The sequence below is a fragment of the Mytilus edulis genome, chromosome 9 (genome assembly GCF_963676685.1).
Source record: "Mytilus edulis chromosome 9, xbMytEdul2.2, whole genome shotgun sequence".
In the NCBI taxonomy this organism is placed as follows: domain Eukaryota; kingdom Metazoa; phylum Mollusca; class Bivalvia; order Mytilida; family Mytilidae; genus Mytilus; species Mytilus edulis.
The window spans coordinates 81,735,843-81,762,715 of NC_092352.1; the positions used below are offsets into that span (position 1 = coordinate 81,735,843).

General features: G+C 32.1%; 1 protein-coding gene across 5 annotated transcripts in view; it reads right to left on the reverse strand.

The window, feature by feature from the left end:
• LOC139489175 (ras-related protein Rab-26-like) overlaps positions 1-26,873 on the reverse strand; it is a 108,535-nt gene that overhangs the window by 31,181 nt on the left and 50,481 nt on the right. Inside the window, exon 1 of one of the 5 annotated variants that reach the window (XM_071275346.1) lies at positions 11,929-12,211. The exons of 3 other annotated variants lie outside the window; for them this stretch is intronic. In XM_071275346.1, the coding sequence (XP_071131447.1) occupies positions 11,929-11,991 (63 nt within the window). In that variant the 5' untranslated portion in view covers positions 11,992-12,211. Of the gene's footprint in view, positions 1-11,928; positions 12,212-26,873 lie in introns of those variants that run through there. One more of the 5 variants, XM_071275345.1, reaches the window with a different exon arrangement.

Genomic DNA, 26,873 nt, shown 5'->3' on the forward strand with positions numbered 1-26,873 from the left:
ACTTCCCAACAGATCTTTATAACATCTATAGAACTGATAGGCCACCAAGTAAAAACAACCAAAGCTATGGTGGGGTATTACTTGCAGTCACTAAAGAATTTATTAGCACAGAAATCCAAGAACTAAAAACTGACTGTGAAATCATTTGGGCACAAATAAACATATCGGGTGCAAAAAACCTGCTAGTTGGAAGTTATTATAGGCCACCATCAGATGATGGGAACTCCATAAAACAATTAGACTTATCGTTAAGTAGAATAAATCAAACTTCAAACAGTAACATATTAGTAGGTGGCGATTTCAACCTAGGCCACATTGACTGGTCTGTCCCTGAAGTAATATCAGGGAAACCAGATCAAGAACAACATAATTCACTTTTAGAACTTCTTTATGATCATAATTTACACCAAATAGTTAACATACCAACACGTAAAGAAAGAATCCTGGACTTAGTACTTGTCAATAATCCTTCTAACATTAACAAAGTCAGTACACTACCACCAATAGGCCTTTGTGACCACGACATTGTCTATGTAGAATCTGACATCTGGTTACGCAGGGTGAGAGAAAAACCCAGAAAAATACTAAAATACAATAAAGCTAACTGGGATAACATAAAGTTAGATCTAGAAAAAACATACAATGATCTACAAAACCTACAGGACAAAACAAATGTAAATGATATGTGGAACACATTTAAAACACAATCAGTGGAAAACAACATCCCACACAAGTTCCTAACATACAAAAACAGACTACCTTGGATTCATAACAACCTTAGGAAAATGATAAATAGAAAAAATAAATTATATTATAAAATGAAACAAGTATGCAGACAAGTACAAACATCTGAAAAAACAAGTACAAAAAGAACAAAGGTTAGCATATTGGGGTTACATTGAAAAAATGATATTGGATTTACCAATAAATGAACCGGACCAACCATGTAACAATCAGTCAAAACCTAAAAAACTGTTTTCCTTCATAAAATCACTGCGCACAGATAACACCGGTGTAGCTCCCTTGAAAAAAGAAGGACAGTTAATAGCAGACACAAAGCAAAAGGCAGACATCCTCAACACACAGTTCCAATCAGTGTTTACAACTGAATCAAATAACACCATTCCAGACAAAGGTCCTAGCTCACACCCTGTGATAACACCACTTGAAATATCTTTACCCGGTGTCAAAAAACTACTACACAACATAAACCCTCATAAGGCAACTGGCCCAGACAACATCAGTGGTAGAATATTAAAAGAACTCAAAGATCAAACAGCTCCAATTCTTACACTAATCTTCAAAACATCATTTGAAACTGGCATAACACCAACAGACTGGAAACACGCCAACGTAGCACCAGCATTTAAAAAAAGGGGAAAATACAAGCCAGAAAATTACCGCCCAATATCATTAACATGTATTTCCTGTAAACTTATGGAGCATATCATCACCAAACACATCATCAACCACCTTGAAAAGAACAGTATACTGTATGACCTCCAGCATGGCTTCCGTCAGTCACGATCATGTGAAACTCAACTCATTTCATTCATACAAGAGCTTGCAGCAAATAACAACAATAACACACAAATAGACTTAATTATAATGGACTTTGCCAAAGCATTTGACAAAGTCCCTCATAAAAGACTTCTATACAAACTTAAATATTATGGTATTCAAAAAGAAACACTCAACTGGGTCGCTGCATTTTTAAATGACAGAACACAAACAGTTGTCCTGGATGGAGAGTCATCTGACCTGGCTCCAGTCACCTCAGGTGTCCCTCAAGGCACAGTCCTGGGCCCAGTATTATTCTTGGTATATATCAACGACCTACCAGAATACCTATCATCCAGTAAGCTAAGACTGTTTGCCGACGACAGTATCATCTACAAAACCATCAAATCTCAAAGTGACTGTGATGCACTCCAGTTAGATTTAGATGCAGCTGCTAGGTGGGAGCAAGACTGGTTGATGGCTTTCCATCCAGACAAATGCACAGTCCTTACAGTCTCACAGAAGAAAAACCCATTCAAACATGACTATATCCTCCACGATCACAAACTGGAACTTGTCTCTTCAGCTAAATATCTGGGCATTACACTTCAATCGAACCTAAAATGGTCAAAACATACAGACAACATCATAGCTAATGGCAACAAATCTCTGGGCTTCTTAAAAAGAAACTTAAAAACATCATGTCAGAACATCAAAACTCAGGCATATCTTGCACTAGTCCGTCCAAAACTGGAATATTCATGTTCAGTGTGGGACCCTCACACAGCTGAACAAACCTCCAAAATCGAGATGGTCCAAAGGCGAGCTGCCAGATATGTCTGTAACAGATACCATAACATCAGTAGCCCGACAGATATGATAAACACCCTAAACTGGCCAACTCTACAGGAAAGAAGAACACGCACAAGATTAATAATGTTCTACAAAATAGTACATCAAATCGTAGCTATACCATCTGCTATTCTCATACCATCAGACAGTAGAACCCGCAAAAACCATAATTATACTTTTAGACACATTTCAACCAAAAAAGATACATATAAATATTCATTTTTTCCATATACCATAACTCAGTGGAACTTATTACCAATGCAAACAGTCGCTGTCGCCACAGTCGACACTTTTAGAGAACAGCTCACACCAGCTGTTCTCCACAAATTCATCTAACTCATTATTAGCCTATGTACATAGTTTTAATCACCTTTTTAAAAAAAAGTTAAATTACGCACCTCAAATTTATTTCCATATATTTTTGTCTTTGTTTTTGTAAATATATATATAGGCCACGCTGCGCGCGCAAACAGTAAATAATCTTCAGATCATTGAAGGACTACTGAAAACCTAAAGAAGAAGAAGAAGAAGAAGAAGACTGTCTCATCATAACTTTTGTAAGTCTTTTTATAATATGGTAACCTGAATGAACAACAATTCAATCTATTTAGAATATTAGAATCGAAACATATAATATGGGACCTGATATAACATTACAATGTATTCAATCATGTAATATGTTATTTTATTATATTTTTAACGAATAGTAATATTACTATCGAGGGAAGCCATGATGCAGGGACTTTCTATACTATATAGTATGATAGAAAGTCCTATACTATATAGTATGATAGAAAGTCCTATACTATATAGTATGATAGAAAGTCCTATACTATATAGTATGATAGAAAGTCCTATACTATATAGTATGATAGAAAGTCCTATACTATATAGTATAGAATTGCCTGCATGATGGTAATCCATTTTCATCTAATAACTAGTAGATACATCTTTAAGGATGCTAGCCGAAGGGATTAAAATAATTTACATTAAAATATTGTATTGTCAATGCAGAATGATATTTTTCAAAAGTTGAGGTTAGGAGGGAATCTGTTATTGACAAGCATGTATATGTATATAGAATCGGCCTTTGACCATTGCCAAGAAAGAGCACTAGCCTTATAATAGATTTCTCCGTCTTATCAAGGAATCAGTGTATATTTAGATATAGAATTCCTTGGTCTTGTTAACTGACAATTATTATTTATAAAAGCTGACAATCAGTCTATAACTACACTTATCGCTATTTTGTGCTTTTTTCCTTTGATATTTTTTTGTGATAATTTTTCATATCATGCTACTCGCTTGAGATGGAAAATTATCGCTAGAAACGAAGGAGGCACGTGGCGTTGCTAAGGAAATTGACAAGAAACTGACATCGTCGTCATAGGTAAAATAGCGATAAACAGATTATCATTGGTCATCTCAACGATAATCTATAAGTATGTTTGATATATGATGAGTCTCACTGAAATATGAACATGCCATAATCGACTTATTATTTTTGTTGTTTCCTTTAAATAAAGTGTATTCCTAACTTAAATTTTGTCAAGGTCACAATGAACGTAGCGAGGTTCCTGTCGTAATTTAAAAAAAGAATCATTATAAATGCAAGTCTGAGTTAAAATTGGCAAGGCCATTTTCAAATGCAAGGATTTTACTGCGTTCTCGTTTTTGAATACATATGGCGTTTATCACTTATTCTAGTTGTTTACGAGAATTAGTTTAAACATATTTTATTTGAACTTGCTTAAACATGTGTATTTTCTTCTGGACTAAATCGTTGCCAAACAAAAGTGATTTGATATTGTATTTAAACGGAGGGTTGAGATCATACAAAACATATTTAATCCCGCCGCATTTTGCACCTGTCTCAAGTCAGGAGCCTCTGGCCTTTGTTAGTCTTGTATGTTTTTTTTAAATTTTGGTTCATTAGTGTGTTTTGGAGTTTAGTGTGGTGTCCATTTTCGCTGAACTAGTACCATGACAACTTTATTCAGTGAATACTGCTGCATGTATTGCTTTGAAGAACCATTGGTGGACTTCTGCTTATGTGTCTCTTTGGTCGGGTTGTTGTCTCTTTGACATATTCCTCATTTCCGTTCTCAATTTTACTATCTATTCTTCCACATAACAAGTTTTACTTTCCTGAGATTTCTATTAAAGGTATATTAAAAAGAAAGACTACTGCTTACAATCCTGTAAGTCTGACAGGAAGTGTGTGTCCCTTCCTTTCATCACATTAATTGTAAAACAATTGATTTTAGGACATGCAATTTACATGTCAATCTCATTCAGCTAACACAATAAATTGCAAATAAAATCTCAAGTAGAACTGATTGCCGTTTCTGTGGCTAAGTTTCTTTACATAACTTTAGTTCTTCTTAATGAAGCTTTTGTGCGTTGATTGACTTTAACAAAAAAAAAAACCATTTGGAATTGTTACAAACAGACGAACCAATAATTGACTAACACCAGTCAAGCAGTGCCTGGCATAGTAATCTATGAATTAGTAAGCTTAAAACGTAGTCTTGAGTACCAGATGAAAGCAAATTTTACAAACTAATACAAGTTAAATTCTAAATTGCATCGAGTTTATCATGACAATTAAGTAGTGATTCCTTTGAAATTAGACTACGATTTTTTTTTATAAAAACACAATACTTGATTGACAAAGTGATATTTATATTACATAATTACGAAGAGCCTGATAATGTTGGTATCTGTAATTAAATGATAAGAAAAGAGAATTCTTACATTTAAAATAGATTTTCACTCCAAAGTGCATTTTCATTTTTTTTTATACATCACTGGCAAGAAAACGCCTAAATAACAATTGAAAATGACGGGATATAAACAATCAATCCTCGTCTAGACAGAACTGATCAATAACTTTAACTCTTAGAACGGTCTCCAGAGACAAACTGTCAGTTACAAATGTGGTAGGTTGTTGCAGTGTTGTCGCAGTTTTGAATGACAAGTGTATAAATTTGATTGAATGAGCAAAACTGTCATGTGGATCTCCAGTGATGCCCGTATGTGCGTGATGTAATCGTTTTCATTGTCAGACATTTTATTCACAGTTTATAGCGCTTTGTTTGTTGCGGAATTTTGTGAGAGTATCAATAGTGAATACTCATAGTATATAGATGCAAAGTTCACGCCAATGAATAATTATACTAAAGTAGATGTGAGGTTCATGCCAATTAGACAGTAAACGAAGAGAGTTGGCGTTTCAAGAGAGTTTTTTTCAAGCACTTTTACTACCAAAAAACGCTGATATTATCCATAATAAAATCTTTAACGAGATTCATACATTTAAAAAAAAATTTAAAGAGAAACTTGTGAATAAAACAAATGCAAGAGCAATCGGGCATCAATATGGCTGTTTATCGCTTTTATTTGTTGCATACATGTAACACACAACCGTATACGATATTGTAAATAATTACTTTACATGTAGGATCATTGCATATTGCAAGGTCATTCTAGGTATTATATTTCTCTATATGTATTTACATGTCTGTCACAATATGCTACTAGATATTATTGCTTAATATGCTACGGTAACTACACATAATTGCCCTGTTATGACACTAGTTTAAAATTGTCTCTGGTATGTAGCTAAAATCACAGAAAAAGTTATGATTCAAAAAAAAATTCGAACACGTAATCTTATTTTTGTTTTCAATTGGAAACTTAAGAATATCAAGGAGAACTATACGAGCAAAAATCACGAAAATATATATTCCATCTTCTGCAACATCTTATAGATAGAAAAGGCATGCATGTATCGAAACTTTACAAATACATTGTATGTTTATTTTTGTATAAACTTGTAATGAAACTTTGTTCTGTCATTTCAATACAAAGAGTACAAAAATGTATCTTTAAGAAAATGCATTGAGTTTTTTGGATCGAAAATATATCCAATAATTATTTCGTAAAAATTTGGGGCTGGTGTCCTGATTGTGTGCTTATATTTATGCAAAATAAAACGAATACATGTACGTTGCTGCAAAAAAGTATAGTTTTCCAAATATAGCACCTTTGAAAACAATAGACCGACGTAGCACCTAATTTTAACACGCATAAGCTTTCGCGCTTTATGCAAAATATATGAGCTCTATAACATGCCATTTTTTTTAAAATATGCCTTTATTAAGGGTAAAATGGCGTTATGAAATAAACATGCTTTGCAATTTCGTTTTCACAGACGAACGCAGACAATGGTCTTTATATCTGTTTTACCTCCGTTAGTACATGTATAAAGAGAACGAAAAGAACTTAAAATGAATAAATAAAATGAATCGATAAAATGAAAAGCTAAAATGAATTATAATAGATAAAATGAATAGATAAAATGAATAGATGAAATGAATAGATGAAATGAATAGCTAAAATGAATAGATAAAATAAATAGATAAAATGAATAGCTAAAATGAATAAGCAAATTGAATAGCTAAAATGAATAGATAAAATGAATAGCTAAAATGAATAGATAAAATGAATAGCTAAAATGAATAGATAAAATGAATAAGCAAAATTAAAAGCTAAAAAGAAACAATAAAATTTGAAAACCCATGATTTATAATTTAAGTGAACACTTGAATAGCTATTACGATTATATGGAACATAAAACAATTGTAAGTTCGTTCCAACCGTCAAATATAAAAAAAAGAAAAGTGGTATGATTGCCAATGAAGCAACTCTTTACTTGAGAACAAATGACACAGAAATTAACAATAATAGGTTAACGTACGGTCTTTAACAATGAACAAAGCCAATACTGCATACTCAACTCAAGCCAACTATAAAGCATCTTTTTGTAGAAGATCAACGTTAAACATTTCACACAATGCATAGTCATGTCCAATAAACAGAGTAGATTTGACGCATGGAAAAATCATCTAAAGATCGGAAACCATAAAACAAGGCAGAAAATATTAGCTGATGATAAATGGAATTTCAAACAAACAGTAATTGTCAGACGCAAGAGATAAATGAAACCTCATTCACAATTGACAAGAAGAAAATTAAGAAAGACACGGAAAATTATCATCTTTTTATCTAATACGTGCTGAGATAGAGCTGCAGTGATTTGTCATTATCAGAAAGAAAGAAGCCATCTATACACACAATCCAAACGTCTTATAGATATTGACAAATTGACAACGAATTGAACAAAAAAATCCTAAGTGAGTAAACAATATTTTACGGCTTCCTTCGTCTATTTTTCATACAACTAAGAGGGAACTGATTTATAGGTTTTAAGATATTTCAAGAAAATCGAAAATATATATTAATAAATGACTTCAAATGTATCTATGGTTTTGCTCATTATTGGCGGTTGTACGGTGACCTAGAGTTGCTAACATCCATAGCCATTTGGTCATTGGTGCATATATATTGCTAATTTTTGAACACAGTCAGAGCTAAGAAATAATGGAGTTATGCTTTTTGTACTTAAAGCTTGATATTTAACGGGGAGGCATTGGTTATCAACGGTACCAGGCTTATAATTTGCTACGCCAGACCCGCGTTTCGTTTTTATAAGACTCATCAGTGACGCTCAGATCAAAATAGTTAGAAAGTAAAAAAAATATAAAGTTGAAGAGCATTGAGGACCATAAAATCCAAAACGTTGTGCCAAATACGACTAAGGTAATCCATGTCTTGTATAAGAAAATCCATAGTATTTTGCAAACAGTTTATAAAATGACCATATAATTGATATTCATATCTACTGGTAGGGTGATATTAAACCTTATCTAACAGTATTTGTTCTTATTCGAAATATAGAAAATACAAAAACATCTGCACAATCTCTTTACGTAGTTTTCATGTTGTACAAATCACACTTATATGGTCCGAGTACACAGTTAACGAATATAGTCCTTAGTGTGGACAGTGTGTTACTTGCCAATTTTTGTTATACCCCTTCCAAATTTATTTCTCCATGTTTTATGCCTCATATAGCAAGTTGGGGGGTGAAATGACACTGTAAAAAAAGTTGGGTCATAAATATTAATGTAAAGTAGTGATTAGGTCCAGCTGAAAAAGGTAAAAAATTAGCACTTCGGAAGCTGTCAAAAGATTTCAAGACCCCCTTAACATAAGATTGTCCATATTTTGAGTTAGAGCTGATGAAGTTTTCTATAATTTTGATATAATTTGTCCCAAAAGTAGTACAACACACTGTAAAAATATTATTGAGAAAGCGCAGGTGGGTTTTTTTAAATTTTCATTTATTGTCTAAAAGAAATGCACTACGAAATAACTGTGTACTCGGACCATATATTCAATAGAAATGCAGTTGTTTATTTATACGTGAAGGACACATTTACACCAATTGTTATACTGTTCCACAGAGAACACAATCGATACAAAGAACAATTGCGGTGCCTATCTGTTAACCAGAGTAAATTGTAATTTTGCGAGGAAAACAGACAGAGTTTGATTATAAGGCAAACTGTCTATATTGGGAACAAGTTATATATATTCGTTAACAGCTTGTCAGCGAGCCCATTAAATCGTTGGTCACTTTTATTGGTATCTAATAGTTATCGTATCTACCGTTGTTCGTCATCTACATCATGGTTTTATAGTAACTATTAGGTATTATCCCTAGTAATGCTTGTGATTATAACAATTATTATCAGGCAGCGTGAAATGCATTGATCAGTTGTAAACGTATAAGTATTTTTCCTATTTTTTAAGACTTTGGCGGTTTTTGTTGAGGGGCTTGAACTAAACCATTATATTTTTCACAACATGCTGTTTATAAAATAAAGTTAAGAATGGAAATGGGGAACGTATCAAAGAGACAACAACCCGACAAAAGAGCAGATAACAGTTGAAGGTCACTAATGAGTATTCAACGCAGCGAGAAAATCCCGCACCCAGAGTTGGTCCTCGGCTATAAGGCTTAGCCTATATAAAAGGCTACCTGATAAAAAAAACTGTATTTGATTTCCAGTTTTAATTTGGAAGGTTATATGGGAAAAGACAATTTTCTCTCGATAAGATTCTGGTATATAACTTGAAGTTTTTTACAAAAATATATAAGAAAAAGCAGACATTTTTGGGGCTTTTATTTATCTTTTTATTCTTTATTTGAGAATTAAACTTTTCTTTTTATAATGTTAATGTGTGTTGAAGCGTTGATAGAAGAGCTTGTACGAAGCGATGACAAAAGCGCATTTTGTATGAATCGCGCTCCATATATAATGTGCTTAAAGCATTTGGTCAGCACTTTTAAATCGCAATCATAGTTGCAATAGAAGCATAGGTTCTTATTATTACATTTTTGATGATACGTTTTAAATGTAGCATTTCGTTTGTTTTTCTAGTTGCATTATTTTTAACGTTTTCACGGAGAGCACATTAATTCACTCATGTATAATTTTATCGGGAGATAAAATATATTTAAGTTTGAAATGCATCTGATAATCAAAACTACTGAATCGTTTGAAACTTCTATGATAAATAATTATTACATAACAAGATAGGCCAATGTACAGTTTAATCATTCTGCTTGCCGTAACTTGCAGTAATTGAAATCATATACCTGCTGAACTCCCCAGTCTTGTTGATTATTGGTGCTTAAAGCAATGAACTGCTCGTTACTCAAAACTGATATACATGGTTGGTAGTTTTTTTAAGAAAAATAATTAAAATAAAACCAGTAGAGACAGCTAAATGAGATTTACTGCGGTTTCTTATTCAAACCAAAAACACATTTTAATCTCTTTAGTACGTTTTGCAAAATGAACAAAACATCACGTAGTTGTACTTTCACAGACCTATTACAGCAAACTTAGCAGATTTTTTATATAAAAATATGGAGATATGGTATGATTGCAAATGAGACAACTCTCACACGCAGACCAAATGACATAGAAGTTAGTAACATAATAGTATATAAAACTTAATTATAGGCGATGGTCCCGTCTTTCTTTTCATTTTTTTTTGTCGGAGAGGGTATTACGATACGATCTAAAAATATATTGACAATTTAATATAAAAATCGGAAAAAGAGACCGGGGACAGTCTCAGAGTCGAAGAAAAACAGACCACACATGCACAAAAAAAAACACAAAAAAAAGAAAAGTTCACAATTCCGACACGGAAATCTACAAAATTATTGAGCAGCACGAAGCCTGTCAAAATCGTGGTGCTCCGAATTGGTAACAATTTACTGGTCTACTATCATGTTGAAAATTGCAGTTATAATTCACACCTGTTGATGCCAAAGTCGCGTAGTATAGAATCTGATTTGAGTTTTACTACGAGAGGACTACATTCCTTTATACAATCGATATGATACTAGCGGTCTTAGTCTTAATCTTAAAAAATAATAAAGAGTCAAGAATCACAGCTTGGGACCCAAATTTTGTTTAAGCAAGGAGGTCATATAACCTCATTGGTTAAAGTTAACAACCCCCACCCCACCTCATGTAAATACAATTATTTATTGTACGTTTCTCGTACCATTGATTTTGGCGTACTTTAAAAATTTACCAATATCAAATTAAAGGTTTAATCACAGTGGGGTTAATATTTTTATCTGAGTTTACAGTTCAGCCCCTTTGTTTATGTTGTTGCTCAACTACTTGTTATTTAAAAGTATTGAAAACGGAAGACTACTCATATAGTCGTCAACAGATTCATACATGTGAGAAGTTAGAAAAAAAAGTAAACGCGTCAAACCACATTAGTGATTTTCATTTGTTAATATTTAAGTGAATTTGTTTATTATAAAAAAAGAAGATGTGGTATGATTGTCAATGAAACAAATATCCACAAGAGTCCAAATGACGCATATATTAACAACTATAGGCCACCGTACGTCCTTCAACAATAAAAAAAAATACCCATACCGCATAGTCAGATATAAAAGGCCCCAAAATGACAAATGTAAAACAGTTCAAATAAGAAAACTATAACGGCCTAATCAATGTACAAAAAAATGAACGAAAAACAAATATGTAACACAGCAACAAATGAAAACCACTGTGTTTGTCTCTTTAAAAAATATCTTAAACCTCTTTTGATTATATTCGGTTTGTAACTATCTGCATGGTATTTACAGATACTTGTCCCGTGCTGTAGACCACGTGCTGTCCTATATGTGTCTTCAATATATGGATTAATTGTGTTTTAGAGTATGAGGTCTCATTGATACATAATCATGCAATGTCACTTTTTATTCATTTACACTTGTGTTTTTAAATGTTCTAGATGAAATTACAATCACGGTAAAGAACATATATGCTTGATGTTTGGACTGTCTCATTACAAATCTTCAACATTTTACTCGAGTATTATAGACATTATACGACAAAACAAAAACGATGCTTAAATCGTTGGGACATACTACAATGAACATAATTATGTTTTTATTTTGAAAGTTACACCTGTAAGTTAAATAACATAGTATCGAGACCATCCAACTTTAGAAAATCCACATGAAATAACTCGCGGTTGATTATCTAGAAAAAAAAATAAGCTGATATATATATATATATAGATAAAAAAAAAAGGATAAACAAAATAAAATAATCTGTTATTTACCTTATAAAAAACTTCATCCGCATGGTCAACATCAGAGTAGACAAACCCCATTTGATTATACATAAATATTCTGCCTTTAATACAGATTTATCCGTTGTCAATTTCCACCTATGGATTTTTTTTGTTATTTCATCAATTCTTGACGCAACAGGTGATCACAGTCAAACTAAATGCTACAGAGCATATGTTCATTTCATGTTATTAACTGGTTCCTTCTTACAAGCTGTGAAATCTTAATGAGCCCATACTGTATGTGACAGACATCTTGTTCCCTGTCAACGCTTACTGATACTGTAACCAAAGCATAGAAATTGAAAAACACATAATGATTACGATTCTAATGAAATAAAATCTCTGTATAGACGCAAATTGAATTGTTTTGGTGAGTTCATCATCTTCTTGTTGATAGAAATGATTTCTGATTTGTTCCAAATTGCCTTTTTATTTACTAACAGTTGCTGTTTTCAATTGAAATAAATGTCAGTTGATTCCCCGAGTATTAATTTGATTTTAAGAACTACATCACAAATCCGTTAACATATGTCGTGATCTTTTAAAACAAAAAATATAAACTTTAGTCCATTAATAAAGGTGAATTATTATTAACTGCTACAGAGACTGATAGATATGCACAAAAAACTTCAACCCAGAAATAAATGTCTCGGCTTTAGAACCGTTCGTCACCCAGGTAATTAAACTATTAATGAGAAAAACAGAGTTTATTAATTCCTTTTTCAGCAGCAGTAGCCCATTTATCAGTTTTCTATTCAAGTAATGATTTTCTACATGATCTATCGAGTGTAAACGAGTACAATTGAATGCATTATATATGCATACCAATTACTTTTATTCAGTAGCAAAATCGGTAGGAAAAATTAGATATACCTAGAGGAATAACAAAAATCAAATGTCGAAGAATTAACAGTACGTGCACCAGACATGGCAAAAACATGAAAAGTAAACAAAATCTGTAAAAACAGGGAAAGATATTGGAAAAAATGATAAGGAGTTGTGCTATGATTATAATTTAGACGAATACCAAACAATTATGTCCTAATGAAGAGGATTTAAGCAGTTATACATCACCATGAGATGAGTAATACCTATACCGTATAGTCCGCTATTAAATGTCATCATAAATCCATTTAGTTGCACTAGTAGGTTATTCAGATTGAACGGGGCCTCTATCTCTTCGCATGCTGGTATTAAAAATGCTTTTTGGTCGGGTTGTTGTCTCTTTGACACATTCCCCTATGCCATTCTCAATTTTATTTGTTATATTAGCAATAAGTACTTTTGATAGATGAAAACATACCGGAAAAATAAAAGTAGAAGATAACATAGGGACAATAAAAAAATATAAATCGACGAAAAACCGATATTATACATTTAACACAACGAAATAACAAGCAGGAAAAAAAAGGAAAGACAAACAACGGTCTAAACAACAGAAAAGGGGTAAACTGACGCATCTTTCTAAAAGACGTTAATTACGAACAGTTGATGGCTATGAATAAAAAGATTTAGTATTTGTTGCTAAACGTCCAGTGGCAAACATTTCATGTATGTACAAGAAGAACAATAATTGTATTGCTTTTATAAAAGATGGAAAGAAAAAAGTTGGAAAGAAATAAAATTGAGAATGGAAATGGGGAATGTGTCAAAGAGACAACAACTTGCCCAAATAAAAAACAACAGCAGAGGGTCACCAACAGGTCTTCAATGTAGCGAGAAATTCCCGCACCCGGAGGCGTCCTTCAGCTGGCCCCTAAACAAATATATACTAGTCCAGTGATAATGAACGCCATACTAATTTCCAAATTGTACACAAGAAACTAAAATTAAAATAATACAAGACTAACAAAGGCCAGAGGCTCCTGACTTGGGACAGGCGCAAAAATGCGGCGGGGTTAAAGACTTAGTGTTGTTATTTCCTTGTTGATTTCTGTATACAGTTGGTGACGATGGATGGATAGATGGATGGATAGATGGATGGATGGATGGATAGATGGATGGATAGATGGATGGATAGATGGATGGATAGATGGGTGGATAGATGGATGGATAGATGGCTGTTTTACGTCCGATGTAAAATCAAATACATATATACATGACGAAAACATAATAATGTGATATGAATCTATACCATGCTTATCACTAGATCGTCATGCTGAGCCGGATTTTCAATGTTCTATTTTTAATTTAGAACAAGGAAACAGTCAAAGTAAGACACGTTACTCTTACTCCGATCCGACTTGATGCTATTCGTTACTCTTACTCCGATCCGACTTGATAATATTCGTTACTCTTACTCCGATCCGACTTGATGCTATTCGTTACTCCTACTCCGATCCGACTTGATGCTATTCGTTACTCTTACTCCGATCCGACTTGATCGATCCGACTTGATGCTATTCGTTACTCTTACTCCGATCCGACTTGATGCTATTCGTTACTCTTACTCCGATCCGACTTGATGCTATTCGTTACTCTTACTCCGATCCGACTTGATGCTATCGACTTGATGCTATTCGTTACTCTTACTCCGATTCGACTTGATGCTATTCGTTACTCTTACTCCGATCCGACTTGATGCTATTCGTTACTCTTACTCCGATCCGACTTGATGCTATTCGTTACTCTTACTCCGATCCGACTTGATGCTATTCGTTACTCTTACTCCGATCCGACTTGATGCTATTCGTTACTCCTACTCCGATCCGACTTGATACTATTCGTTACTCTTACTCCGATCCGACTTGATGCTATTCGTTACTCTTACTCCGATCCGACTTGATCGATCCGACTTGATGCTATTCGTTACTCTTACTCCGATCCGACTTGATGCTATTCGTTACTCTTACTCCGATCCGACTTGATGCTATTCGTTACTCTTACTCCGATCCGACTTGATGCTATTCGTTACTCTTACTCCGATCCGACTTGATGCTATTCGTTACTCTTACTCCGATCCGACTTGATGCTATTCGTTACTCTACTCCGATCCGACTTGATGCTACACGTTACTCCTACTCCGATCCGACTTGTTACTATTCAGAAACCTCTGTATACAAAGAAGATAATTGTGTTATGCTAAATTAATATAGTGTTTCTTGATAATTTTTGTGACGGAATGCTGCATCGTTTACCGTTACTCAACATCTCTTTTATTCATTATAATTTTGCCACCACTGTAAATTCAATTTTGCAAATTGTTTCTCTAGCTGTTATCAATATCAACCATGAGTCATACTGAGATTAAAGCAGCTTTAAATACACAACATAATTATACTTTTGGATATTGTCATATTGTTTTTATGTCGTTTATTACCTTGCCATCCATTATTCAGAGGAGTAATGGTAACTGATTTATGAAACCGAGGTTGGTTATGCTCGCCACTTCAAATTAACAAAAACATTTTTATAAACTAATGCCATGTTTAATACATGATGAGAAATCCATCAAATCTAGCAATATTGATGATTTTTTTTCTGATTTACAACAGAGTAAATACATAAATAACGTTAAGTATTGATAACTTAGTTTAAACATATTTATTTATAGGGGATTGGGAAACAAGTTTTGCAACTTATAATAATCCCGTTCCACTTTGCGAGTGAGAGTGCTGCCTTGTAGCGGCATTAGCCTGCTCTTTTTCGAAATCAACAAGGGTGTCTTTAACGTGCAAGAGATATGGCTCTCTCTTAACACGGGTCATTCACTTATCTTCCCCTTCTGACGGACTAGCATCGTTTCCTATAACTTATCCATTTGGGTTACATATACAAGTACTAGATATATATTTGTATATAAAATGAGTACTTCGTTTTTATTTATTTCATTGATGAAACAAGGACTAAGTTGGATGCAAATTAAATGGATATATGTATAAGTACATTTTTACCAGACAAGATGCTGGCCATTACATGTAAAAGGGTAATTTAAAAGAAAAAATATGCGATGTCAAGTGATGAGCATGTGACAATCTACAAAGACACACAGAATATGATAGAAATGAGACTGTAATTCGCCGTTTCAGAAACTAAGGATTACGAATTAATCAATTGTTAGTATCCAAAAATGAAAATAACGTCACGTCATTAGTTGAATTTGCATTGTCTAGGACGTTTTAAACCACACATTCTGTTTTGGTGTACACTTCTGAAAATATTTCCCAGAATGAATTTATTTAGATTCTGAAACGACGAGTCTTTCGCCTGTGAACCAAACTGCTGAAATAGGACACAATAACGAAACGACCACTCGATAACATAACATTGAATTGCAAACTCACTGTCCCATGGTGATTTAGATATATATAATACAATTCTTAAAATTCCAATTAAAGGATGAAGTTCTTTTTTCTCGCCTGTCTTTTTAGTTGATTGATTGACAAATTAAGAAAAAACCCGAGTTTCATTCAGTAAAGTACTAGTATTTTGAAATAATATTCATATCAAATTTTCAATATTGCGAGTAATAAAGTGAAAACAATTTTTCCTCATAAGGTAGTTATGATAAATCATGAGGAGTTTTATATGCAAATTCCTTCGGGTTAGCATATATCACATGCTTCAATAAGACCTAATCAAAGACCTGTTTCGTGTGAAGATTATCAGAAAGGAGTGAGATATGATATGACCACGTTTTGGCCCCTTAATACAGAATAATTCAAAACCTGTCAAATAACATTCTTTAAATGTTAAAAATACATTTCATTGACGGTTGACAGTTAACTGCATAGTAGTATATTTTGTCTTGTATATATGTGCTTAGTCATTTAAACTGCATTTAACCAAACATATATCTGATATTTCAAATTTTCTCTTATTAATATAAGATGGGAGCAATGATCTCGTCATAAGAATATGTTTGTTTATACCAGTTGTTATCGTGGTTATACAAAGATGGTTTGGTTGATTTTTGCTTGATTAAATCCCAGTAGTAAATATGGCATGCAAATTCCTTGCAAAGCAAATAAACAAATAAAATTCTTTGTGGTTTCTGCAAGGTATCCACCGGGATGAAGGATGGACATTTTGGAGTACCACTTGAATTTTTTATTTGATAGGGGCAACATTTTACTTCACGGAAATGCACTCTACGTACCTTTTAGTTGTTGCAATATTTGAAATTCTTTAACGCAAAGAGCATGTCAATACATCTATTACAGTTCTAATTTATCTTTCTGATATTTTGTATCCAAATACTATATGTTTTACTAATATCTTGTTTTGAAAATTAATTTTTGCTAGAAGATAATGTACTTTCTCACCCAAAATGCAAGCTTATGTAAGTATGGTGAACAGATAATCTGCTTGGAGGTAATCAAGCTGGAATTTGAAACAGGGTTTATATATAGTTATCAAACTTATATATAATTGATAGTCATGCCTTGCTAGTCAAGAAAGTATTCCAGGACATAAATTTAAATTACTTGCAGCAAATTTTATCTTCCTGTATTAGTTTATTTAAATATGACAATAGGGGAATGCATGATATACGTCAAGAAACAGCACCTTATCAACGAAAGAGACATATATGGCATTATGTATTCTCAACAATTATAGACAGGTTTCCTTATACAATATGTCAAGCTATAAATCAACCAATGTATAAAAATGTTGTGAAAAAATTAAACAGATAAAATCAAACATCTTTCATTTTTGATCCCCCAAACAACGAAAAACATTTTGAAAATTAAGTCAACTATACCATAAGGGACCTGACTTGGGTTCAGTTTAGCTTATTTGTTTGTTCTTCCATGATAACATTCGAACCTGTACATTTCTACTAGATCTAAGTGTTTAATGCACGCCTTCCCACTTCCTCTGTTCTGATGTTATAAAGACATCCCTTACTACAATGTAGTTTAGAAAACTTCAAAGACAGCAACCTAGTTTTCATACAGATTCAATTGGTTGTGAAATATAGCTTGTAATAAGCACCAGCAACATAAATCACAACATTTGTAAATTATGACAAAATCAATGAAGAAGAAGAACCACAAAAAGATATGGACAATGTATTTAAGTGGGCGTATTGTATTTTCTTTCAGAGTCTTATGAATCGGTTAAAAAGCTTTACAATTAAGTTTTCTATACAAACAAATGGTGATTTTGTTTTCATACAGTGATAAAAAATAATATGTGGGAATACAATATCATAATTAATTTCAATGTTTTATTCTATGTACGTATCTCTGTATGGGATTCTATTCAACGACTTTCATCTTTGATGAGTTTTTTTCAGATTATGACAGATATAAAAAAAAAGTTGAAAATGCCAAGTCATCTTAGTACGAAACCACATCATGCGGAAAGAACCTTCTTATTTGTTATACTATAACTAGATAGTTAGATATTTTTTTTTATTTTAAAGTACAACTTGATACATATACATCAAATACAATATATTACAATTTTAAACATAAGCAGTCAATTAATATGTATACTTATACTAACCAGCCTTTAGAGGCTTATGATGCACTGTCATTTATGTACGAAAAACTATATAAATACGCCTTTTATATAAATTGAAATGTTACAAAATTCATAATGACACGATTGTTCTTGAAAACAGTCATACATTATTCTTTTAAGTAAAAATCTGAGAAAGTGTGTGGGCACAACCTTGACCTTTCAAATTAAACGCTTTACATTTTCCCAATGCTAAATGTACTATCTCGTTTTGTCCAGGCTTTTAACACCAATATTGAGCCATAACAAATTATATTTTGTGTTGATATGAAATTTACTCAAACGTGTTTACCCTTGTTTACCCCAGTTTATAGAATATATATACATGTTCTTATCACAAATTCTTACTGAAATCAACAATTCACAACAACACTCCTAAACTTAATATGTACTTTTCCAGTACTGTAATTTTGAAAGACTGAACATGTGCATTAATAATGTACTAAGTACTACACAATAATTGTACTTTTTCAGTACAATAATTTTACTGTACTACATTTGTAATATATATGTGGAGTACCCAATGTGTACTGTAATTGTATAGTACTATTAAGGTCCAATAAGTAATCGATATTTATTTTTTATTTCACTTTTACAGTGTTGAAATCGTGTTGTACACTTCTAGTACTTGACATTTCTTAGACTAGTACTATTGTTATTTTCTTTTAATTATTGAATTTCACAATGTCTTGGAGTCTCAATTAAGTACAGATGACATACTTATCCTGTAATTTTAAATTATGTTTTAATAATGGATTTGTGAAAGAAAGTTCAAATAATTATTTGTACATACATGTATTTAAGAATTGAATGCTTCTTTTTGTAAATTTATTGGGGTGTAAAAGCGTTGACCGAAGTACATTTTGTATGAAGCGCGGAAACGCTTCATTCTAAAAATGTACGCACGGTCAACGCTTTTACAGCCCTATAAAGTTACAAAAAGAAGCATTCAATACTTATAATTACATTTTTTAGCTAGGATAATGAAAACACGATTTTTATCATGTTTTATTTAATTCACCTGTGCACTTTATTGTGGGACCTCGTGTCATCATGAATGATAAATGTTATTGTCTAATACAATTGCTTACGGAATAACATGTGATGTGCAGTTAGCCAATCAGAATAACGTATTATAATGAAACATACATCTAATGTAATTATTTGATGAAACAAAAAGCAGAGTTTCAAAAATGAACTCAATATATGAAAAAAATCACATTATCGATATAATGCTTCCGAAGCGCGTTTTGGAAATGTCATCATCGAGGTCAAATATTTGAAAGGCAATGTATAATTTCTGAAACTCGTGAAGAGATAGTGACCATAAGTACCTCACAATAACAGCCGAATATTATATGTTTTACAATTAGTAAGGATACTGATATTGGTTTGGTTTCGTTAATCAATGTAACATCGCGTGACATTGTCACACATATTAGTAGCTACATAGTTCGATCACAAGATAATCAAAAATAATATTTCGCAGACAAAGTAATTAAATAAACACTTTCTTGAATAGTTACAATAGTAATGGTATAAATCCCACACCGAGGCCAAATTCAATTTGAAACGAAACTCACGCGACATGATGCAAGAAAATGTTTACTTGACCTTAAGAAACAATTGTGTGTGATTATTCAAGAGGAGTTAATTGTTAGAATTTTTTAGAATACATATTATATTTTTGTATTACTCTTAACTCTAGTGGGTACTAATTATTTCCTTCAAGGCTATTATAATTACTTATACCAGACATTTTCCCCTGGTTTGGAACAGTTCTTCTTTTGTTAAGACTTGTAACCTGTAATTAAATGGTTTATATTGTCTGACATATTCATCTTTAATTTCTGTTTATCATAATTAAGCGAGGCCATTGATTTTCACTTATTTATTATTTTTCATTTTTCATGCCCAGGCTTTTTATAACTTACTATTTGTAATATGGTATACTCATGATTGAATGCCTTACGTTAAACAAAAGTTGTTTTCCGATTGTCATTAATTTTGTATTTTGTTAATAGTAGCCGCATTACCAAAATGAATTCTTCCACATTTCCATATTTGTACAATATATCTATTTGAATTACTTCGCAAACATAAGTCAACTTTATGAATATTGTATTCTGTTAAGATTTCGTTATATAAAATATGAACCAAATGAAAGACATACTTATATGATTCCTGATATATGTACACTAATGTTACGCAAACAGATGGGAGGCTTTCTTTAATTTGATATACAATACTTCGTGATTTATATTTCAAAGTCAAAAATGGCCGAGCCTTTTCTTGTGTCTAATTTACATAGCGGTATTATCCATGTTATCATTTATCAGCATAACTATTAGGTTTTGCAATTAAACAAAAAAATGATGAGATAGAACAGCGATTTGTATTGCTATACAAAATCAGAGCAGCGAAATTTATCAATTTGATGACAATGGAAATAGGGAATTTGTCAAAGAGACAACATTCCGAATAAAGAGCAGAAAACAGCTGAAGGCCACCAATGGGTCCTCAATAGAGCGCGAAAATCCCGCATGGTGCAGATGGCCCCTAATACAAATGTGTACTTAAACATTTACGATTTCATTCTAAATCAGTGTATGTCATTGTACAGTTTTCATCAACGAACTAATTTCCAAATTATTCGAGTCCGCTTCATAAGACCGGACATGACGAAACATAAAACAATTGGAACAAGAAAACCTTCGGCAAGATTTATGACAACGTCGTACGATAACCACTAAACATCATCCCCTAGACCTCCTTATGATGGAGTTAAACATATATTTTAGCAACTAACCCTTCTTCAAACCATGCAAAGATTGACATAAGAAAAAACTGCAAAAACAAAACAGTCGAAAATCGCTTGACTTATCAGAATGCCACGATGAATAAAACATATGAATAAAGACACAAAATAATGTTCAAGAGAACTAACAGAAACTGTAGGTATTTAAAAGCCTATTTCAATCCTGAAACCTATGATAAGATTTTACAACTAGGAATATATAGGGAAAAGTAAAATAATGGTAGTTTTAAGGTTTGAAAGACATTTGCTATCATGGATATACTCTTTCAATAAATGGAAAACCATTTCCTAGTCATTAATTATATTATTTAGTATTGATGAAAGCGATAAAAGTAGAATTTAATTCATCGTTTTCAGTAAAACCCATGAATAGTTGAGTACAAATTACGATTCAGTACGATTCAGTATGGTTAACTACGCTAAATGATAAGCTTATTTATTATGCATGAATATTGTTCCAACCGTTACGTATATGGAAACATTGTCATACATTATTTGCCACTGAAATTGCAAAAATAATAAAATTGTTTCATTCATTCAAAGGTATGATTGTTTTATTGATGAATGAATTGAAGGATACAATTCAGGCATCATAATTCTAAAATGTCCTTGACCGTATACATGTAGAAAGTGACATATTTGACCACAAATGGCAATTTTACATGTAGCATTAGAACAAATAGGTATAACAAAAATGCTGAATTCCAAGGAAATTTCTAGAAAAGGTGAAGTCCACAAAAGCTGACTTAACATAACGCTAGAATTCAAATGAACGAGAGAATAACTGTATTATTTTTTACTTTCTACGGGTCTTTTACGAAAAAAAGTATGAAAAATTCGAAATAAGCATCTAGATTATCCATTTCAATATGGTACCTTGTATAGTGATATTTCGACAACATCGAAATCAATTAATAACCTTGCTATATACCCTTGAATTTTACTTTGGTCTTGCGTGAAGACCAAAAAAACCTAACTATACCATTGGCCGTTTATCATGTTTGACGCAAAGATAGAAATTATCTAACTAAAACCTCGGTTATTTCTGACTTAAAGTTCAGTGTTAATCAAGTACACTTCAATTCTAGTGGATTATAATTGGTTATATCAAGTTCGTTCACATAAACAAAGCAGCATAACGAGTATTCAGTTGTAATAAGCCACATACAAATTTTGGTGCACACTTTGTATTTTTTTTTCTTCAAACAGAAGGTTTCGAACAGCGAATAACAAGATTTATAAATCATTCAATACTATAGTAGTAAAGAAGCTCTAATTAAAGTGCAACCAAACATGCTGCCTTTTGTTACTGGATAATGCATTTATTGAGTAGTTTCAAAGCAATGCATTCGTATTTTATTATCCTTGTTGTTATCTAATTATTGATTTTGTTAAGCCTTTGTTATGAAAAATATTTTATATTTTACTTCCGTCTATGAGTTCAGTAGTAAGAATATTTTTGATAAAGATGTTGTACTTGTATCTGTCTTGTCATCTGTCAGCACATTAGTTAGCACCACTTTTTGTTTATGTTTATAGAACGTATTTACCATATACAGCTTTGGAATGGTGAAACAGAGTAACCGAAAATACTGGTTCAATTGGTTAACATGTTACTGTCAGAGCCAGTTGTAAGAGAGGATAGAACTCCCTGGTGTTTAAAGCCTACTGGAATAAGATAATAAAGCACTAGCAATAACCCTCAAAAAATTGTATCTCATATATATATTCCTGTATAAATCTTTGGTCATTCTTTTAGCATAAAAGGTATTATAAAGGTGAATCCATATTCACATCTTCGTTGAATTAACATAATAGTTGCTATGTGCATAATTATAATATTTATAAAACTATCGGTCACGTAATAGCATTGCACTTGACGATTTATAACTGTGATAATATGTGTGATCTGTGATCTGAATTGAAAACAAACAAATGTTTATGACATGTAGCATATTATCTGCCATACTAATTTGTTATTTTTCAATTTTATTTTATATTCCTTTTAACTTTTGATCAGTTCTCACATGTTTTAGGTTTTTAGAAGTCTTTTACAATTGTCTAAGGTGTACATTTAAGTAGATTTTTTAACGCAATATCTTATCATAGAATCTGTATATTCCGTTAGGTATATATTCTAATCATAATAAAACAACAGTATCTACCCACTTTAACTCATTACAATCTTCAAACCTTTAACTCTATCTGTGTATCGTTTATATTGACTCAAATCATGCAAACATAATATAATGCATGTTATATAAATATATCTATCAGGAAATTAGAAAATGCACTTCCGAATGACTAGTTAATTGATGATTGTTGAACGTCTAGCCTAGCATAAATCAATCAGCCGTTATATTCCACTGCTTTACGACGGCTACAATAACCCTTGTAAGTAGGAAAGATCCATATACATAGAGGAACTGAATCATTCGGGTAATGTCTAGCCACACCCCAGCACTTGAATGTTCAGGAGGATAACATGTTAATGTCATCATAACATACCTTGTTCTATCGTATGGACCAACATGATAATAAGAAAATGTTGTGTTATTGCCAACTCAACTATCCACACGATAAGTCTTATTTCGTACGTCTTTGATGAAAAGGGATATTCTAAATGAGGACATGTCAATCTCTAAAGATATCAGTCGGAAAACATAACATAAAAACAATAAGTTTTGGCGATCCAGTTGATCATTGAACTCAGAGCTAGTCTATTCAATAGACCAGAGTCGAGACTAACATGCTATCATAAGACCACCGATATGGTTTGCTTTCGAACATATTTATTATACATAAAAGTACAAAAATCCCACGAAAATAGTTTTTGGAAATTATTATCATTTTCTAATACGGTATTGAGTTCCACTAATGAGTCTCATGTAGACAATACGCGCGCCAATCGTAACAAGTTTTAACCCGGGAATATTTGAAGAGATTTTACACACAAGAAGTATTGTTTTATCATTTAAGAAAGGTGTATGCTGGTTAATTGTTTTTAATACCGAAGATGAAATTTCAAGTTCTATAAGTAACACATGTCATATGTGTAATGTAGTTTTCTAGAATGTTTCGAGCAACGGTGTACTACTGTTGCCTTTATTATCCTATATCTCATTTATCCGTTTACCAGACTGGTGATTGAGTTACTACTTACTTAATCAAATGTGATACAAAATTATTTACATCAAAATAACTTCGTGTCATCGTAAATGAAATGAGATATTAAAGATATGGCCGGAAGTGAAACATGAAATACGTTTTAAGGAACTGTCTGTTGTGAACGCAAATACAGTTCGTAGAGGTAACAACTCAGATTTACACCCGGAGATTGATTTAAGATTAGTATACAACTGATATTAGCATATAAAACGAAGAAATCAAGAAATAATGTTTCAATAGTAGAGATTGTTAAGCCACAATCACATCCATTCTTAAAAGAGTAGGCAGAAAAAATGACTATGGAAAACCTTGCCTTATAAAATTCCCATCATAGCCGTGTTCGTTATTTACAAGGAGCATTAGTCTTTGACATTTGATTACGCCAGAGACCTCCATTAATGATGAATGCATAATGACACTACTTAAGTTTCATTTCTGCCATAAATTGTAATCACATAAATTGAATATGAAATGGATATACTGTCACGCTTGTTAATACTTGCAGTAATGGTGGGCAATATACTGCAAGAGAAAAGCATTAATAACAAATGGTCTAAGGTATAAAATAAAACATTTATGAGGCTGTCCTAGTTTATGAGAAACTGACATACAAGTCGTTATAAGGGAGACTTTGATCATTAGATAAAACCAATAAATCGTGATATATCCAATTCATTTCTGGCCAAAACTCCTCTCGTCAGTATCATTAATGTAAGATATAGTTAAAATTATAACTTGCTACATTATATGTCAGTAACTGTCAGTTCTCCTGATATCTTCAGATCAGTTTCTTACTGAAGTGGTTCTATACTAAAACAAGTTTAGACAGCTCTTACCTAGAACATAATTGAACAGTTCTACCTTTGAAACGTTTTGATTGTCAGTTCTACCCTAGTACAGTTTGTTGTGAAGATCTATTCTAACAGTTATATCCTATAACTATTTTGACAGTCCTACCTATTAGGACTAGTTCTGAAAATTTTATCATATAACTGATTCTTACTTATATGATTCATTTATATGAAAATCGCATTCCTCTTACTAAATTTATTGTTTCTGATCTTTTTATGTTTATTTTTTCTTCGTTAATTTGTTTATTTATCGATTTTTTTCTGTATTCTATCTACATTATTTTTTACAAAATATTCTACGAGATAGTCGTTACCTTATATAAAGATTATTAAGTATTGTAACCTGTTAAATTGATATCATTCTTAGTTTATTTTAATTATAGCTTTGTTCTATGTTCTGATGGAATATGAACACGTGTCAAAATATACATGATAATATCTAAGCACTTATGCAGCATAACATAAAGTTCTACAATGTCAAACGATCTCGTGTATAATCCACTCGTCTAGAAAATAATATGGTCACTATGTAATTCAAGCATTGTACATGTAATAAGCGCTCCTCGTCAATCTGCTATTTGTGATAATAACTAAGAAAATATGAGAAGTACGTTCCTCTTACAGTACTTAATAGCATTATTATATAATTACATTAGATATATGTTTCATTATAATACGTTATTCTAATTGGCTAACTGCGCATCACGTGTTATTTCGTAAGCAATTGCATTAAGCAATACAACTTATCATTCATGATGACACGAGGTCCAATAATAAAGTGCACAGGTAAATCAAATAAAAACTGGAAGTAAATCGTGACTTCATTATCCTAGCTAAAAAATGTAATTATAAGTATTGAATGCTTCTTTTTGTAACTTCATAGGTTTGTAAAAGCGTTGACCGTGTGCACATTTTTAGAATGAAGCGCTTCCGCGCTTCATACAAAATGTACTTCGGTCAACGCTTATACACACAAATAAAGTTACAAAAAGAAGCATTCAATTCTTAAATATAACATTTTTTTTACAAATAGTAATAGTAATAAACATGAAGACATATACGAACTAAACTATACACCAACGACTTATTATTTCACTACTTGATAATTTATTTCTAAAGTACGAACGACTTATAGTGGAAACCCATCACAATGCTCTTGTTCCAAATCACGATTAGATAGAACTGCTTAAATTTATTAAATGGTTCATACAAGTGTTTATTTGACATGGTACAATTTTTTATAACACGGGAAAGGAAAATTTACTTTATTTTGAAAAACCGTTTTCTTATTTTGGGTTCTTAATGATTTTTATTCTGTTGGTTTTTTTTAACCAAACGTCACTTATTAGTACTTTGAAGACGAAACGCACTTCTGGCGTACACAATTTTAATTCTGGCATTTATGGAAGTTTATTTACATATTACCAATTTTTGTCAGCTATTTTATGGAATAGCAATGTATTCTTAATTAAACAATAAGCTATTTTGATCTAGTTAGATTTACGAATAATAGGTTATGTAATGCGTTTACTTAGATTAACAATGATCTTCTTTGAATAGTATTACGTCAAGTTGAATTGATAATACTATATCAAACAAATTTCTAATCTACATATATTTTTTTTAAT